Genomic DNA, 18,925 nt, shown 5'->3' on the forward strand with positions numbered 1-18,925 from the left:
AAGGGTAGATGTCAAACGGAAGTGATTCAGGGGAGAGAAAAAGAAAATTCGAATAGAAAAAGATATCTGTAGTTCTGCTCTCAATTACAGTAGCTGAATAATGTAGCTAGAAGAATGATGGTGGGATTGGTGACAAGGAGATATTGGCCAAGACACCCAGTTGTGTGCATATCCATCATGCTTCTAGAACCTCAATTTCACTTAGTGGGTTCTCAGTTATGATGTATCTCCAATTTGTCATCTGAGACTAGTTTTCATCATCTTGTCCCACATTTAGGAACAGATGAATAGAATGAAGTGCATTACTTAAACATTCAACAAAACACAACTAGACAATCACATAAACCACATTGCAGATTAACTTAAATACAAGGATTACAAAAAGTATTACTTGATTAACACACAACCAACTCAGAATGAAAATTTTGTATGAACAATATGAAAGAAGCTGCTCTAGAGCAAATCATTTTTAAAGTGAAAACAAGCAATCAATGCTAGAATATAGTAATGCTGAATTGACAGAGATAAAATAGGCAATCATTGAAGAAGGCAATGAAGACTAGCAAAAAGAAAAACCACAAGAAATAAGTTGACCCATCATCATCATTTAATGTCTGTTGTCCATGTTAGCATGGGTTGGAGTTTAATCAGTGCTGGTAAGCTGCACCAGACTCCAGGTTTGGCATAGCTTTCTACAGCTGGATGCCCTTCCTAACATCAATGACTAAGAATGCAATGGGTGCTTTTATATGTTACTGGCATGGGTGACATGGGTATCTTAGCGTGACATGGGCATCTACCACAACCCATTTTGCTCAGCTTGATGAGTCTTCTCAAGCACATTAATACCAAAGGTTTTGGTCATTGCCTTTGTGAGGGCCAACACTTGAAAGGAACTCAGCCACTTCGCCTCCATGAAGCCCAACACTCGAAAAGAACTCAGCCACTTTGCCTCTGCAAGGAGGCATATCAAAGTAATTAGGAGATTGGCATTTCTAGAACACAACTGAACAACTCTGACAAAAGCCAATAGTTTGAACCGATACTAGCAAATCATTTTCTAACTTTTAGTGCTATGACCTAAATGACTTCACTATTTATCCTCCTCACATCTCTTTGCTTAGTTTCCAGTTCTTTAGACTTTATTCTATCAGCAGCTGGTTATAGCAAGAGCTATTCACTTACCTGTTTTACATCAATATTTCCATGCTGCAGTTTGGTATTAAATATTCTTAAATTGCTATTATCACAATACCATTGTTATATTCTGAGAGCATGAATTCTACACATGAATTTTCTATTGATTTCAAGATTAATCTGTTTTTCAAAATTTTTTAAAACCAAGGTTCAGTAGGAAAGAATGTACTTTCTATCAAGGTATGTTGTATAATCATCAAAAATTAACAGTTTTGTAACAAAGTTCTAAAGAATTACAATTTTCTTAAATTTCAAAATACTGAAACTGGAACGAACAATCTTTGTATTCTTTTCTTTTGGCTTTGCAAATAAATAGAAAAGCATTTTTCAAAACCTCTCGGCAAACTTGTTTGAACAATAACAGTTTGGAATCATGAAACATTGCAGTATTTTCACAATTTACCAGTTAAATTCATGGGCTGCATCTACCTCTGAGAACTTCTGTATGAATGTTTATATATACACATTCTGCAGCACCAAAATCCATTAAGGTTTTCCCCACTGTGCTAAGATACAAAGACAGTTATGATTTTTAAATTTAACATTCACTTAATGGAGATTCACTTCTGTTTACAGATTGCCAAACTTCACTCACTAAATACTAACCTTTGGCTTCTATGGTATCAAATGGATAAGATAGGAAAAAAAGAATCTTATAGTGATAACACACAATGTTTTTGCTGGGGCCAACATAGGATAAGGAAGGTTAGTTTCCATTACACCTTTATCTGTTTCAACATTACATCTTCACTTAATTAGCATCACCATCAAATAATATAAAATATGCCACCAACATAGATACTTATGGCTTTATTGATTAAAATGTGTTGTGTCAAAATTTTTCACAGAACTTTTTAATATGACTTGACATTCACACACTTTACAATTTGACCACATATTTTTATTGTCATCACCTAACAGCCGCTTTTTCCTGTTTGCATGGATCAAAAGAAATTTGAAGCAATTTTTTAACAACCAGATGCTTTTCCTGTTCTTAAGCTTCACCTATTTCCAAGCAAGGTAATATTCCTCTAGTCCTTCAAACAAGATCAGTAAAAATGGTCAAACATTGTCATAAAATATTACAAACACCACTTGTGTTATGATGACACTTGTTTACAATTAACATGTAATGTCAAGACAAGGAAACATGTAAAACACACACACACACGGCTTCCTCCTATTCCATTTACGAAATCCAATACAAGGATATTGTTGGCCTGGGAATATAGCAAAAGACACTTGTCTAAAGTGTGCAATGGGACTAAATCCAAATCCATGTGGTTGCAAAGCAAAGTTCATAATTACATGACCAAGTCTAGCACTAATGTATACTGACACGTATACAACTGGAAGTGATATTTGAAGAGTGAGCACACAAAACATCAATAGTTCAGCAACTAAGTGTAAAAAGTGAAATATTTAAATGGTATATATTGTAAACATAATATTTCTGTCTGGTGAATAACTAGAAAATTGGAACAAGGCAAGCTACAACATCATAGTTGACCTGCAGAAAGAATTTGGTGTGATTTAGACATTTATTGAAAACAGATTATACAACTTATGTATTCTGCAATGGGCAGCATGGTTAACTGATAAAAACCTAAAATCACTAGAGATAAAAGAACTGAAGGACATCTGAAGCCAATAGATAACAAACTCATAGTATAGCTTACAAAGTACATACTAGTTGAGCATAAGGCAGCTCTATTAGAGACATCAACAAAAATACAAGATTATCCAGGCTTGAGCAAAGTGCTCAAAGATTCTATATATGTGTCCACTAGTAATCTGTTTTCAACCTCATTAATTCAAGTCATTGTATGAGTCATAGAAGTGTTCAAGCTTTGCTGCTGATACTAATTTAATATGTCAATAACCTGTAGAGAGACAACGCGATTCATTCATTTGTTTGTTTCTCTTTGTGCCTTGTGGTACCTGAAGCAACAAGATCGCCCTTGACAGCTCGTACCATTGTTAACCCTCTGCTTTTAAGATCTGTTAGTGTTCTCTGCCATGTTTCCTTTAGTCGACCACATCTTGTGGAACCCATTGATAAGTGATCCTGATAATTGAGTTTGGTTTACAGCAACAAACTTGAACCAGCCATTTCCATCTCCTTACTCCAATAGTTTATTGGTTTCATGTTAACCTTGGTGTGTAGTTGGTTATTTGAGATCATAGTTGGCCAGTAGAGCTTCAAAATTTTTCGTAAACATTAAGTTTGAAACACCTCCAATTTCTTTTCAGAAACTCTTCAGAGAGAACATCCTTACCTGCTAACTCTACAGATACAAACCCTGATGACCTCTAACTGAATGTACTAAAGCTAATGTGAACTGCACTTCATCACAGCAACACTAATAAGTAAAAATATATCACCTTAACTATAGAAAGCTAATTATCCATCAAAGTTTATACCAAACAATTCTCAGTCAACTCGTAGAAAAGAGAAGAGAACTTGAAAATAAAATTTCACAATTTACATGCCTAGAAAAATAACTGAAAATTACTACTATCCAAGATTATAGCTTTCTATAACAACCTTTGTCAGTTGATCAATGCAGTCATGAGTAAACTATGCTATGTAGATGAAGGTGCATATAACTGAAACCTGTTCAAAACTGTACCCCTTGCCTGCCAACTGATTTTATCCTGAACACAAATTCAGTCTCAATTTCATGCTTTGTTTAGAAGGTGCCAACAATTACCACTTCAAGTTTTTTTTTTAACATCAGACCAAGTGTGAAATTTCAATTGAGAATATTTTGCATATGTCATTCCTTACTGGTCCAAGTTATACCACTGACCAATTTGAGTTGCGCCTTCAGCTATTTTTTAATGAATGAAGTTTTAAATATCTTTTGTCTCAGTCATTAAACTATGGCCATGCTGGGGTACTGCCTTGAAGAATTTTAGTTGAAGGAATTCACCCCAGTACTTTTTCTTAAGCTTGGTACTTATTCTATTGGTCTCTATGGCTGAACTGCTAAGTTATGGGGACATAAAAATACCAACACTGGTTGTTAAGCAGAGTTGAGGAACAAACAAGCATTATACACACACAATGCACACAGTATAAAGATACAAGCTACTGATAGTTTCATGCATTAGAGAGACAAGTCTAGGCAGGTTTTTATAATATACCTTGAGTCTTCAAGCAATCTTCAGATCAGAATGTTGGAAGCAGAGAGAAAATAAGAAGATTGATGCAAAAAGTGGAACAGTGAAAAACAAAAAACAAAAGAAAGAGAAAATGATAATTAGCGTTATGTTTCCTTTGACTGTAGAATAATTCAATGGAGAGAGGTCCAGCCTGCAAGACAGCTGCTCAATCCAAAGAGGGTGGTATCCTCTAGTTTGCCAAAAGAAATTTGTCCATATATATGCATTTGCTGAAAATTTCTTATCTGAATTCAGTGTGTGATGGAATTCTTGAAACTAAAAAACAATATACAATTTTTCAGCTACACATAAATTGCATTTCTTAGATCCATTAAGATATTGCATGGATTTCTCCACTTGATTGTATGTGGTGTGGAGCTGGTCTTCAAACCCCATATGTGGCTAACCATTTACAAAAGCAAACCTACTGAGTTGGCTAACACATATGAGGTATGAAGACCAACTTCATGCCACACAATCAAGTGGAGAACCACAGAGATATCCATGCCATATGTTAATGGATCTAAGAAATGCAACTTGAGCATAGCTGAAAGATCACAGTCTTTTTAGATCTAAGAATTCGACTGTACTACTGAATTTCTGATTAAAAATTTACAGAAAATGCAGGCATATGGACAAATTTCTTTTGGCAATGGAGAACACCACCCTCTGTGGATTGAGTAACAGTCTTGCAGACTATACTCCTCTTTGATGAATTATTCTACAACAACAAGTTTTATTATGGCATTTCAGTCAAAGGGAACATAATTCTAATTTACTTTTGTTTTTCCATTTTTTTTTCACCCTTCCACTTTTGCATTTACTCTTGTTTATTCTCATGGTTTCTCTTGTTCCAGCAAAAGATCTGTAAATTGAATAGGCCATATGCTCAGAACCTTAAGATTACATGGAGACGCAAGATGTGGTATAAAAACTTGCCTAGACCCCGCCACTATAATGTATGAGACTATTAGTAGCTCATATCTTAATATTGTGTACATTAGCTATTTACATCCCACTGGATGGAGTACTACTGTTGTTGATCTTTATGGAGCTGAAAACTACTTATATATGTGTGTGTAGTATAGAGGCAATTATGCAGGTCAACAAATTAGACACATCAAATACAATATACATATACAGGCAAAACGAGAGAAAACAGAGGTGGAAACTTTCAGGTGATAAATCAATCTTTGAACTTCTCTGCATTAAGGATCTGAAATGTAAGAGCTTCTCTATCCTGATGATGGAGGCTTGTCTCATCCATTGTTAATTGATAGATATGGCTGCATATTGTGAGGAACTAATTCTACCAACATTATTATGGATCACCAAGCCCCCCAAAACAGCTGTTGGATTTACAACACATTTCTTCCACCCATTTAATTTTCTGTCATTTGTACTGTGTCAGTTGGACCTATTAGTATAAATATCTATATATTTATAAGAATTCAACTGAAAGTTTCCACCTTTTGCTTTCTCTCATTTTGCATGTATACATATTTTGTATTTGATGTATTTTATATATTTGATATGTCTAATTTGTTTATTTGCATAATTGCCTCTATACCCACTCAACTTCATCCCTCTTATAACCTTTCTCTACCTTGTGGAGAATGTTCCTCTGTAAAGACATCGGAGTCTAAGTTTGAATCCTTTCAGCACTACCAAGTGTCTTCTATATGGAGACTCTTTGGATCTCATCTGTGAACTATGTAGTATATATATGTACACTCGCACGTATGTGCATACGGACTTCTTTCAGTTTCTGTCAACTAAATCCACTCACAAGGATGTTGTTGGCCTGAGACACTTACCCAAAACCATCTAGTTGGTGAGCAAACTTAACACATAGCCATGACCTTGCTTTTATATATATATATATATATATACACACACACACACACACTGAATACACACATAATTTTAGCAAATCATATAAACATATAAATAACCAAATTAGCATTGATCAAATAGAAATCATCTGTTCAATATGTGTTAACACTTATTAAAAAGTTTCATAAAAGTACGAAAATAACCATAAATAAAAGCACCATCCCCTGATTCCAAACAGTTTAGCCACACCTACACTCTATAAACAAGCAGCCACTCCTTACTAGATGGCTAATAATCACCAGAAAACAGCTACTTATATCAAATATATAATATAAAAACTATAGCTATTAGCACTTGAGCAATCACTCAACCAGCTAATAATAGTCAATTCTCCCTCATTTCACAAAAAAAAACCAAAGGGCAGGATGGTCGAAGTTGGAATACTTATGATCACAGGCCTACTCAATAAGGGATAGGGTGCAGCAGAAAAATGTCACATATTTTAAACAGCTTATGGAATTGGAGAAGCTAGACAGATGGTATGGGGGGTCTTCATGTAGATAATATTTTGAACATTTTTCTTTCTGGTTACCATCAAGGTTTTGACTGATGTTGAAAGGTTTCTAAAATTAGGGAAGTTTTTTTTGTTGTACCTTTTAAAATTAGATACAAATTCTGCTTTCATTTCTCATTAGTGGCTCCACTTGTTTATTTTCATCTTGAAGACAACTACAGACATGACAAAAACTTACCATTTCCAATTAAACATGTTCGGGATTATGAAATGTACACCATTAAAATCAATTAAAGAACTTTCTATTTTGTTAGGTCCAAACAAGTATCAATGAAAGACTATAACCCTAATAACACAAAAGGTGGGTTTACTGCCTAAGTTAATTGTGAGATTCATATACCTCACTGGGTCATCATGACAATACACTAAGACTCAGAAACAATTATAAATATCTAAAGGGCAGTGACTAGATTTTACTACAGTTATAACAAGCTTTAATTTCTGAAATACTAATTCTAAAGATAGCTGATACTTAGCAAGGAGTGAATCCAATTTGTTACAGCAAAAATACAATTTAAAAACATAAAGAGACCACTTTATAGTTTGACAAAGGTTACTAATATTCTTTGGATTACTGTAATCCTGATTAATGATTCAAAAAGACCATACAAAAGTAGCCAACACCTGAGCTATTGAAGGTGCCTTTTTGTGGTCATTCAACCTGCTAGATATAATAGCCAAATGTCACCTAAATCACATACTTATCTGAACGAAGGACAGATGGAATACTGTCTTGGGTACACTATGCCTAGAAAAGAAAAAGCAAGATGATTAAAGCTAGAATATGTTTGAGTGTAGGCCTGCCTGGACTAAGAAATGATACTTTTCATAGGAATGGGTTTCATATTTTGATAAGACTATGGAAGTTAGGATAATGAAAGTTAGTTAAATTCTTAGGACACAAACGAAACTGGACACTATGATGGTTTCCCCCAACCCAACAGGGTATGAAAGTAATGAAAAACTAAGTTGATTTCGTTAACATCTGAACTGAAAATCATTCAACGTCCATTTTCCTTGCTAGCATGAGTTTTGATTAGAGCTGGTAAGGCCAGGGACCGCACCAGACTATTGTCTGTTTTAGCATGATTTCTACACTGGATGCCCTTCTTAACATCAACCACTCTGTAGAGTATACTGAGTGCTCTTAACACGGCACCAGCACCAGTGCTTTTTATGTAGCACCAGCATCAATTCTGCTGTGGTGGACGAGTCTCGAGTACAGCAATGCCCCAGATATCTCGGCTCATAGTCATTTTCGTATGGTTCAGTGTCTTGAGATCGGCCTTGACGGAGATTTTCTAATCCAGTACTTGGTTGTTAACAGCGACTCCAGTCACCCTGAATTATTTTTTAACTTAACGCACAGGGCTGCGGAATTACCAGTAATCATACTGAATTAACACAGTATATTACTGATAGCTATTTGCTTTGAATCGTGAACGAAAAGGATCGAGAGATTTTATTCCACTATATTTGTCAACTTCATACTTTAACAACAACAATAATAAATCCACTTTTTTCTCGTCCACCTTATTTTCTTTGCTTTACTAGTAAAAAGGAAAACCAAAAACTTGATAGAAATAGATCAATACTTCACATTGATCGTATGAGTAAGCGAGTGTAGTAAGAGTTTGATGGCTTCCATATTGACTTGTTCCGAGAAAGATTTACAATTTTACATTCACATTAAAAAAAAAAATAAAAAACCGAGAAGCCGTTGGATTTCCACTTGCCTGGTCTCGGAGAGGTACCCGCAATGGCAACCAGGGTTAAGTGGCTTTACTACAAACTATCAAAAATATCGATCGGTTTTCGTCTGTCGGTTTAGCACTATACAATATATACATGCACACACACAAACATACATGCAATATGTGTGTGAGTATGCATAGTTTGTCAGTTTAACGCCACACACAGTTAATGATATGTACAATGATTCCACTTGAGAGGTTACAGTTGATATCAAACTCAGTGTATTACTGGTATTTTAAAGAAGGCAAAGCTGAAGTAGGGGCGATTTACATTTAGAAAAGCAATGAAAGCAGACAGCGAAACCATTATTATTATCTGGTTCATTCAAAACAATTGTGATTAACTGAAAACAAAATGAGAAAATGTCCCATAAACATGTAAAATTGTTGCTTGTTCAAAAGATTGCATTCAATTGAGAATTTTAATGAAATAAAACTTATGAATCTAACAAACACCACTTACTGTAAGTAAATAAAAACAAAAGGAAAGGAAAGAGGAAGAAAGACAGGGAGTGGGAACCCTTGTGTTTGTGGTAAAACGCTTCCGTATATAGAAAAGGTTTTATAGAGAAAAATACTTGGAATTCAACAGCGACCATAACAGTCTGTCTTTATATATATATATATATATATAGATAAATATAATCTCACACACACATTGGTGTTTAAAAAAACAGTAACTACATGTACATACAGTAAAACTATATACAAATATGTATTTAGTGAAATGTTAAAATGCATACTTAAACTGTTAATATTTAACGATTTCGCTCACGTCATTAGAAAAGGCATGAACATTACAACTACACTAAACCGTGTCCTTAAATGAAAAAAAAAAAAAAGCAAGTGGCGGAGTGAAAGGAAGTCGGTATCTAGTGAAATAATAAATGAGGATTAGAGATAATTTAAGATTATCTGAAAACTTGACAATGTCTGAATCAACAGTGTAGAAATGGCATTGATTTTTCTAATGGATGTCTATCATCTCAGTGCTGTTTGATTTATTTATTCATTACGCTACACAATATATCATCAACAGTAGTTATTGGGAGAAAACAAGATTAAATATATTTATCTACGTTGGTGTTTTAACCACAAGTAGAGAGGATGAGTGGTGATTGAACGAGGGTACCTGTATCTTGTTAAATACACACACACACACAAACAGGAAATAAATATAAAATGAAAATGCTCGATTCCTCCCTACAACTAATAGTTTCAGTAGGAAGGAAGGAAATCAATTCCGCTGTATATTCCAAAATATTTGTGATTAAAAAAAAACAAACAAACAAAAAAAAACCAAAACGTTGAATGGAGTCCGACACTTCGATGGAGTTTTTAACTCGGGCACGATGACATATTGTATTAATATTTTCAAGGTGAAGCAAGAAATAGGCAACCAACGTTAATAATTATCAGAGACGAGGAGAAAACGAGAGAAAATATTTTTTAGGGAAGCATATTATACACACACAAACACATATATATATATATATATTATATATATACACATATACAAACACACGTATATACGCCACTTCATAGACTAATAATGGATAGGTAAGGATAAAAGGGTACTAAGATGTGTAAAAAAAGAAGGGTGGAAGGTATTTATTTAGGATTTACCATTGAATAAAAACTTGTTGGTGACCTTCGAATAAAAATCAAAGAATTTTGTCGAAAGAAAAGGAGAAGTGAATGTAATAAGAGTTTGTAAAATAATTCGGCCATAGAATAAAGCAACAACCAAATGACTTAACGATTCTTTCGACCGGCAACACAAGATAATAAGTTATATATACATACATATATATATAGATATATATATATCCGGTGGGGGGGGGGTCTCTCTCTCTCCCCATATTTAACCCCACCAGAAGACTTTTAACACCACTGACAACATATTATTGGCAGTAAAAATAAATCAGTGTGAAACATTATTTACCATATCAGCCGTGTCTCCTCAAATAAAAGAGCTGTGTCTCTCTGTCCCCCGCGGTCCAAAATATATAGATATACGTCAGTGAATGCGGCAGATTTATCGTGGCAAACCCTTCAAGGCCAGCACTGTCATCTTGCACCTCTTATGCGGAAATACTTATTACGCAGGTCAAAAACAACACGGAAGTAGCTGACTGGACGCAAAGGCGACTTTCACTGGCTTTCTTCTACGGAAATCTTTACTTGATAAAACATTGTAGGCAAAGGAGTTATGGAATATTTTGTCTTTGATCATTAATTATACATTTCAATTACGTAGTGATATTTATAAGTGATATATACCATATTCAATATTACATATTTAAATAATAAGTATATTTATAGTGAATGTTTACTTTTTATATCGCTTATGTTGAACCATATTTTTATTTTCGTCTTCCCTCGCCACCGCAATTCAGTCAGTAATTCATTCACGAAGGTTTCGATTCTCTTGATATTATTTCATTTACATTTATTATATTTACATCATACTCTGCTTTACGCTGTTGCTCGAAGAAAACTGCATAAAGAAACAAAATCGTCATTTTTCTTCAATTTTTCTCACTAAATTAATAATTATATTTTTTCGATGTTAAAAACATTTTTTCCTCAAAATTATTCAAATAGGATATTGAATTTTTTGGACTATGATTAAGAGAATATCAATTTATAATGTTACTACGTGTGAGCTCAGTAATAAAGTAGACTTACAACTAAAGGCGTTCCAGCTTTGAAAATCCGGCTTTGTTTTTCGGATTTAGTATATCTAGAGCTACATTATCCAATGCGACCTTCGTTATTTTAAGGCTACGGCTAAGAGAAAATTGGCTGCTATTTCTAGTAGATCGACCGTAGTTCTGTTATTTATTTATGTTTATACTAGATGGCTTCTATATTAGTGAAAAAGGACAAAAGTAAACAAAAAAATAGCTAAATTGGAAAAGAAGTCAGTAAATAAATAAAAGAAAATAAAGACGAATGTACACTCGCTCATAGACTGTAGCAAAGGTAATGGAGAACCCCACCCCTTCAAAATAAAAAAAAAAGGTATTACCTCGATAATACCGGGTTTGGGAGGTTGTTATGGGAAACAAATTTGACAACAAAATTATACAAGTCAGGATTTTAAATTTTATTTTTAATGAATTTTTAAGACAAGTGAGAAATTTGGGCAAAACAAATTTATCTATGTATGAATGTAGGAGAGTACACCTTGTCACTAAATACCGTTGAAACAGTTACAACGAAATAGCAAAAAACAACTTTATTCATTATCAGTGAGTCAAGGGAAAATATAGAAACCAAAATATAGAAGAGACTGCCAAAGGAGACAAATATTGGAATATTTGATAATTAAATATATTCAGAGTTTTTTCATACGCCATATCACCACTTTTTTTGTGTTCTTTAGCTCCCAGTAACTTGAACATATTTCCTTAAACTTGGCTTCGAAGTGTTTGGTACAATTTTCAGGTTATTACTTGACAGGGATTGCAATGTGACTACTTCAACATTGATTCCCAAGGTCAACTCCAAATGGGGAGCCACAGTACACACATGTTAATTACTACTCTGGCTTGGGCTATTTTTCTGTAGAGTATTGATGTTCTGTCTTGGAGAGATTAGACCATGCTAAGAAAATTGATCCAGCATTGAACAATACCTAACACCTGATCACTGGTTGCATGTAACACATCAACATGTCCTCACTAGCATCGCCCTTACTGTTATGAAATGGAAAGTGGCTTCTTGAGTCAAAATGACAAGGGCTACTAGTGATGTATGCCACCTACTCCATAGATGCCAACCCCAGGCCCAACAACTGAAGTCAAGAAGCTTCCTCAGCTTGTGGTAAACATGGCTCAAATGAGTGGGCTTACTCCTAGCATGCACTTGTAGGCAGAGGAATACAGCTGAGAGGTGGTACCTAGCCTTAGAATGTAATCATGGATTTGTGGTGTGCATTGATATAGTAATGTCCTCCTCTTGGAAAATTTCTATATTTTCTAGAAAGTGTATTTTTTAGGAAGAAAGATAGTGTCCATGGCCTGTTATAGGGCTCTGAGATGAGTGATGAAGTACCCCAAATGGAAACTGTTGTAGTGAAAATGGTACACCCTTTCTCCCATAACAAAGTAGTATGATCCAGCCACTATAAAGTCAGTCAGTCATTGTAGGAGGTCAGTAGTAGTAGAGTTGTTGTATGAGTTCTCAGTTGGAGTCAGTGTTAATTACGTGATATATATGAGTTTGAGTTACCGTGTAGACATTTCAAAGTCATTGTCTTGTGGAGCTATCAGCGATAGTATAATTGACAAGTCAAAGATAATAAGATGTGGTATACCATATTCCTGGCAACAAGAATATTATGGTACAACATATTAGTGGCGACAAGAATATTACAGTATGGACAACAACATACAAGTGGACGAGGATCCACATTATCACCGTGGCGATGAGGATATAAACAATTCACACGAAAAGAAACAATTCACGTGATTGATGTTGAAAAATTTTTCATGTGGAGAAATTAAAAAACTCAACAGAGGAGTAACAAACATTTTTGTTGTATATATTTTACAAAGAATCCATAAAATTATGGAAAACTTGTAAGAGGGTTTAGCTGAGTTGCAAAAACAGCAACAACAACAAGAACAACAATACATGTTACAGCAACAAATACTACAACTACTGAAGTTGATAACAAAATTGGAAATTAAGTTTTCGCCAGACAATGTAGAAAATTCAATAAATGAACTGAAATATGACCTGGAAGAAGGAACCACTTTCGAGACGTATTACTGAAGATTTGAACAAATTTTCTAAAAAGAATGCCAAGACTGGATGGATGAAATGAAAATGTCTAATGCTGAGGAAACTGGTGACGATAGAGCATGAGAAATACTTTATAATACCTAAAAAAGTTTCTGACATAAATTTCACAAACACAGCTGACATTTTATGTAGGATGTTTAGTGAAAAAACATCGTTGTTGAACACACATTGGAAATGTTTGAACACTGAGAAAAGCAATGATGAAGGTTTTTCCACATGTGGATAGAGTGAACAGAGAGTGTGAGAGATTTAAACTGGATAAACTAAATCCAGATTCGTTCAAGTGCCTGATTTTTGTTCAGAAACTTACTGCTAAAAAGGACACAGAAGTCAAAATGAAAGTTCTAGAAAAACTGGAAATGAACCAGGATATAACTCTCCAGAAACTGTCAGAAGAGTGCAATATGATATTAAAGTAAGGCATGACTGGGCAGCTCTGACGGTTTATGTAAAGAAAAAATAATACACTAACAGTGTGCGCTGACTTTTTAACTGGATTAAATGACTATTTACTCGAACACAACTATCCATTGCCAAGCCCAGAAGAAGTGTTCAAAATACTAAATGGAGGGAAAATTTTCTTGAAGTTAAACCTCTCAGAGGCCTGTCTACAAATAGAAGTAGAGGAAGACTGCACACACCTTTTAACAATCAACACACACCATGGATTGTATAAATTCAAGTGGTTTCCTTTTGGAGTAAAAGCGGAACCTGCCATATTCCAACAAGTGATGGACACAATGTTAAATGATTGCGACTTCGCTATTGCTTATCTCAATGATATGTTGATAAAGAGCGAGTCAGTAGAGCAACATGTCACACATATTAAAAAAGTGTTCAGAAAAATAAATGAATATGGGTTTAGACTAACAGAGGAAAAGTAAATTTTTGATGAGAAAAATCAAATATTTGGGGCAAGTAATTAATGAAAGTGGACGAAGGCCAGACCCATCAAGGGCGACAGCAATATGGAATATGCCTCCTAACGAACATCAAATTGTTGCAAGCATTTTTTAAGCTTGGTAAACTACTATCAAATATATATCCCAAAGATACGCAACACAAGGGCTCCACTAAATGTACTGTTAAAAAAGGATGCCAAATGGTTTTGGTCAGAAAAATGCTAGAAGGCATTTGAGGAACTAAAAAGCATGTTAACATCAGACTTGTCGCTTTCATACTTCAATCCGAAGTTGGAAGCGATACTGGCAACAGATGCTAGTGAGTACAAGGTAGGTACCATACTCCTACACAAATGTGAAGATGGCAGCCAAAAGGCCATAGCTCAAGTGTCAAGAACGCTATTGCCAGTGGGAAAAAAATTATAGTGAAACTGAAAAATAGACATTGGCAATTATATCTGGCAAAAAAAGTTCCACAGGTTGATACATGGTAGATGGTTTAAACTACAAACAGACCATCACCCTTTGCTAACAATTTATGGATCCAAGACAGGAATCCCAGTATATACAGCAAACAGGTAGCAGCGATGGGGCATCATACTACTAAACTATGACTACGCAATATTTACCTTAAAAAAAACTAGGACATGCTGACAGCCTATTCAGGTTAATACCCAGAAATAGCAAACCATACAAGAACACAGTAATAGCAGCCCTAAGAGCTGAAATGGAAATTAAATACATAATGTGGAACATTGTAAGAGAGTTACCAATGACTCTGGAGGAGATAAAGCAACATGCACCAAAAGACAAGTTCATTAATGAAAAAAATTATCTCTGTGGTCAGCGAAAAAAAAAAAAAAAGATTCAGTAAGAAAAAACTAGGGGTTAACATATATTCAACATGTAATGGTGTACTGATGTAGTGATACTTGAGATTCTACAAAAAAGGTTTAAAGAATTCCATACTGGACTTTCAGGCATCACAAGGATGTGCAGTTATGTGTATTGGCCAAAGATGGACGAGGAAGTTGAAAATGAGTAAAAGGCTGCAGAAGATGTGCTCTGGCAGTGAAATTGCCTACTTAAAAATGAGAATCTTGGCCAGAAGTAAAAAGTCTACGGACAAGACAACACATTGATTTTGTGGGTTTGTTAAATGGTTATCACTACTTAGTAATTGTTAACAGTTTTACAAAATGGCAGGAAATTGTTAAGTGCAAAAGATCAACCTCCACAACAGTAATAAATTTTTTGTACAAATTATTCACAAAATTTGGCATCCCAGATGTAATTGTATCCGATAATGGAACACAATTTGTGTCCAGTGAATTTTGAAAATTCTGCAAAATGTTCATGGTAGAACATAAAACAATAGCACCTTACCATCCCAGAGCGTTTTGTGGACACTTTTAAAAGAGCTTTGAGAAAAGTAAGCAAGGAAGCCACAGAAGAAGTTGCTCTGCAGCAATTTCTAAGGGTATACAGGGTAACACTGAAACACAATATACCAGCAGGAAGCTTACCGACTGAACTGATATTTGTGAGGAAGGGGAAATCAGTTTTTGATAAACTGTTACCTGGCGAGGAAAGGAAAAGTACCAGAAAAGACAATCCTAAATTTTTCAAAATTGGTGATAAGGTGTTCATGAGGTTGTATAAAAACAGAAAACAGTACTGGGAAGGAGGCAAAATTATGAAGTACATTGGGAAAATGATGTACAGAATTAAAAGCAGAAAAGGTATTGAAAAAAGACACAGAAACCAATTGCTGAAGTGATTCATAGAAAATGAACCAGACAGATTGGAAGAATCTATGGAATGGCTGTATAGGTACCAACACCATAACAGGTCGTTGAACACACGTGCACAAATGGAAGGAAAAGGAAAAACACAAGAGTTTCTACAAATAGATGCCAAAAAGAAAAAAATATGTTGGAAAAAAAACATTAGAATGGGAGGAGGGGGTGAATAAGGTAAAATAAAAATTACTTGCTTCCCAAAGAAAAAACTAAAAGGGGAGATGTAGTGAAAATGGCATACCCTTTCCCCCGTGACAAAGTGGTATGATTCAGCCACTATGAAGTCAGACAGTCAGTTGTTGTAGGAGGTCGGTAATAGTAGGGTCATTGTACGAGTTCTCAGTTGGAGTCTGTGTCAGTTATGTGATATATAAAAGTTTGAGTTATTGTCAATGTAGATATTTCAAAGTCATTGTCTTGTGGAGCTATCAGTGATAGCATGATTAACAAGTCAAAGATAATAAGACATGGAATACCGTGGCAACAAGAATATTACAGTATGGACAACAATATACAAGTGGACAAGGATACACATTATAACAGAGACCTGGTCAAGACACTTGCAACAGTGTGGGCTCTGCTAAGGAGTTAAACCAGCAATGGATTAAGTCTATGTAGTTCATAGTGGGATTTGATCTCAGAATACATACCATTATTTTATCAACCCCAAACGGATAGAAAGGCAAAGTTGATCTCAGAGAGCAGAGCGTCAGAAGAAATCCCATGAAATTTTCTGTCTAATATTCTAATAACTTGATTTCAATACAAACCTTATGCATTATATAACCTGTCCTGGTCCAGTAATGGTTTTTGCATTGTGTTGCACTTGTGGCAAATACTACTGAGGTTGACTTTGCCTTTCATCTTTTCTGGGTTGATAAAAAATTACTAGTCAGTTTTTTGTGCCACTGGTATTGACTAAACGCTTTCCTCAAAATTGCTAGCCTTGTGCCTAAATCAGAAACAATTATTGTTGTTATTAGGGTAGTAAGCTAGATGCATAGGACAAAATGCTTAGTGGGGTTTCTTTTGGCTCCATACATTCTACATTCAAATACTGCCAAAGTTAGCTTTACCTTTCACGCTTTTGATGGTGGTAGTGGGGAGTCAATAAAACATGTACCAGTAAAATACTGGAGTCGATGTAATTGTCTACTCCTACCCCTAAAATTGCTGGTGGTGTACCAACATTTGAAACAGGATTGTTAGCACACCAGACAAAATGCATAGAGGTATTTTGTCCTTAGATTCTGAGTTCAAATGCTGCCAAGGTCAATTTTTGGGGGCGATAAAATAAATACCAGTCAAGTACTGGCATTGATGAAATTGACTGGCATCCCCACCTCACAAAAAAAAAAAAAAAAAAATTCAGCCAAGTGCTTTTAATAGAAAGGATTATTATTATTGTTATTGTTATTTTCTCTTTATCATAGGTTTTGTTGGAGCTCCTGGAGTTTTGCATGTGTAGCGAGCTTACTTACTACCTGCAGCCTATGGCACCATGCTATCCATTCTTTTCAGCTATCTAATACTTTCCTGATTATTCTGGCCATGTCAAGGAGGCAAACCTTTTGTAACAGTTCTACTGGGCACTCTATTCCAATTACCTTTATATTCCTCTTGATGCCTTATTATTATTAAGAAGATGGTGAGCTGGCAGAACTGGTAGTATGCTGGATAAAACACTTAGTGACATTTTGTCCATCTTTATACTCTGAGTTCAAATTCTATCAAGGTTTGATTTACCTTTCATGATTTCAGGATTAATAAAATAAGTACCACTCAAGTACTGGAGTTGATGTAACCAGCTTCCTCCATCCTCAAAAACTGCTGGCCCTGTGCCAAAATTTGAAACTGTAATTATTACCTCCACCTTAGTGAAGGCAGAGGTATTGTTTTTAATCGTGTTTGTTTGTTCATGGACAAGATATCTCAAGAACCATTGGATGGATTCAGATGAAACTTTCAGGGATGTTTGGCCTCATGACTGAGATGAACTGATTAGATTTTGGGGTCAATCCAGTACTGGACAAGGATTCTAGATTATTTGTTATATTTACTTTACTTTACATGATTATGATCTTAGGCTGACTTTCAATTCTTTCTCAAGTCTTTAGTCTGTTTCCAAAGTTATATTTTCGTTTCTCTATTATTAATTTTACTCATGTCTCTATCTTACTAGAAACTGATGGATAAAGAAATCAAACTACATAAACAAACAGCAGCAAACCCATTCAGAAATTAAATAACACTAACTTATTTTTATAATGTATATATTATATATTATACATACATAGTAACACTTTACAGTATACTTACATATATAAATACATCTATACATCGATCTAAAACAACAGGAATACTAAACGAAGGCCGGAATTTAAGAGAAGAGGAAACCAAGAGGTCTCATACTGTTCATTTAAAAATTCCTGAGTAGAACTAATTATTATTACCTCTGTGTAATATTTTGAATGTTGAATTTGTTAACTTCGGCTTGTATCAGATAAGGATAAACTATTATTACTGTTACTAAATTTTCTACAGCCACTTTCACATTCCATGACTACCATTGGGATCGATCAGGTCACAAATATTCCGGATTATTTTTCCATTTTCCAAATAATTTTCAGTTTCCTTTTTGATCACTCCAGGTGCTTCTACAATCACTAGTATTGTAACCGTCTTGAAATGCCACATTTAAAAAAATTTCAATCAGCAGATCTTTATATTTTCTGAGCTTATTAAAAAGAGAGAAGAAAGACAGGGGAAAGAAGAAAAAAAGAATGAAAATGAAAAAAGAAAATAAGGGGGAAAAGGAAAGAGAATTCACAGTGACAATGCTCTTCTCAATATGTGTGACATACCAGTTATGACAAT

The 18,925-nt window shown here is 34.8% G+C and overlaps 1 protein-coding gene across 1 annotated transcript in view; it reads right to left on the reverse strand.

The window, feature by feature from the left end:
• The window catches only part of LOC115215594 (3-phosphoinositide-dependent protein kinase 1), a 62,148-nt gene extending 51,514 nt beyond the window's left edge, over positions 1 to 10,634 (reverse strand). The window contains exon 1 of the mRNA XM_029784810.2: positions 10,475 to 10,634. Within this exon, the coding sequence (XP_029640670.1) occupies positions 10,475 to 10,477 (3 nt within the window). The 5' untranslated portion in view covers positions 10,478 to 10,634. The remainder of the gene's footprint in view (positions 1 to 10,474) is intronic.
• Between the last annotated feature and the right edge of the window lie 8,291 nt (positions 10,635 to 18,925).

Source organism: Octopus sinensis, linkage group LG9, assembly GCF_006345805.1.
Source record: "Octopus sinensis linkage group LG9, ASM634580v1, whole genome shotgun sequence".
NCBI classification, from domain to species: Eukaryota; Metazoa; Mollusca; class Cephalopoda; order Octopoda; family Octopodidae; genus Octopus; species Octopus sinensis.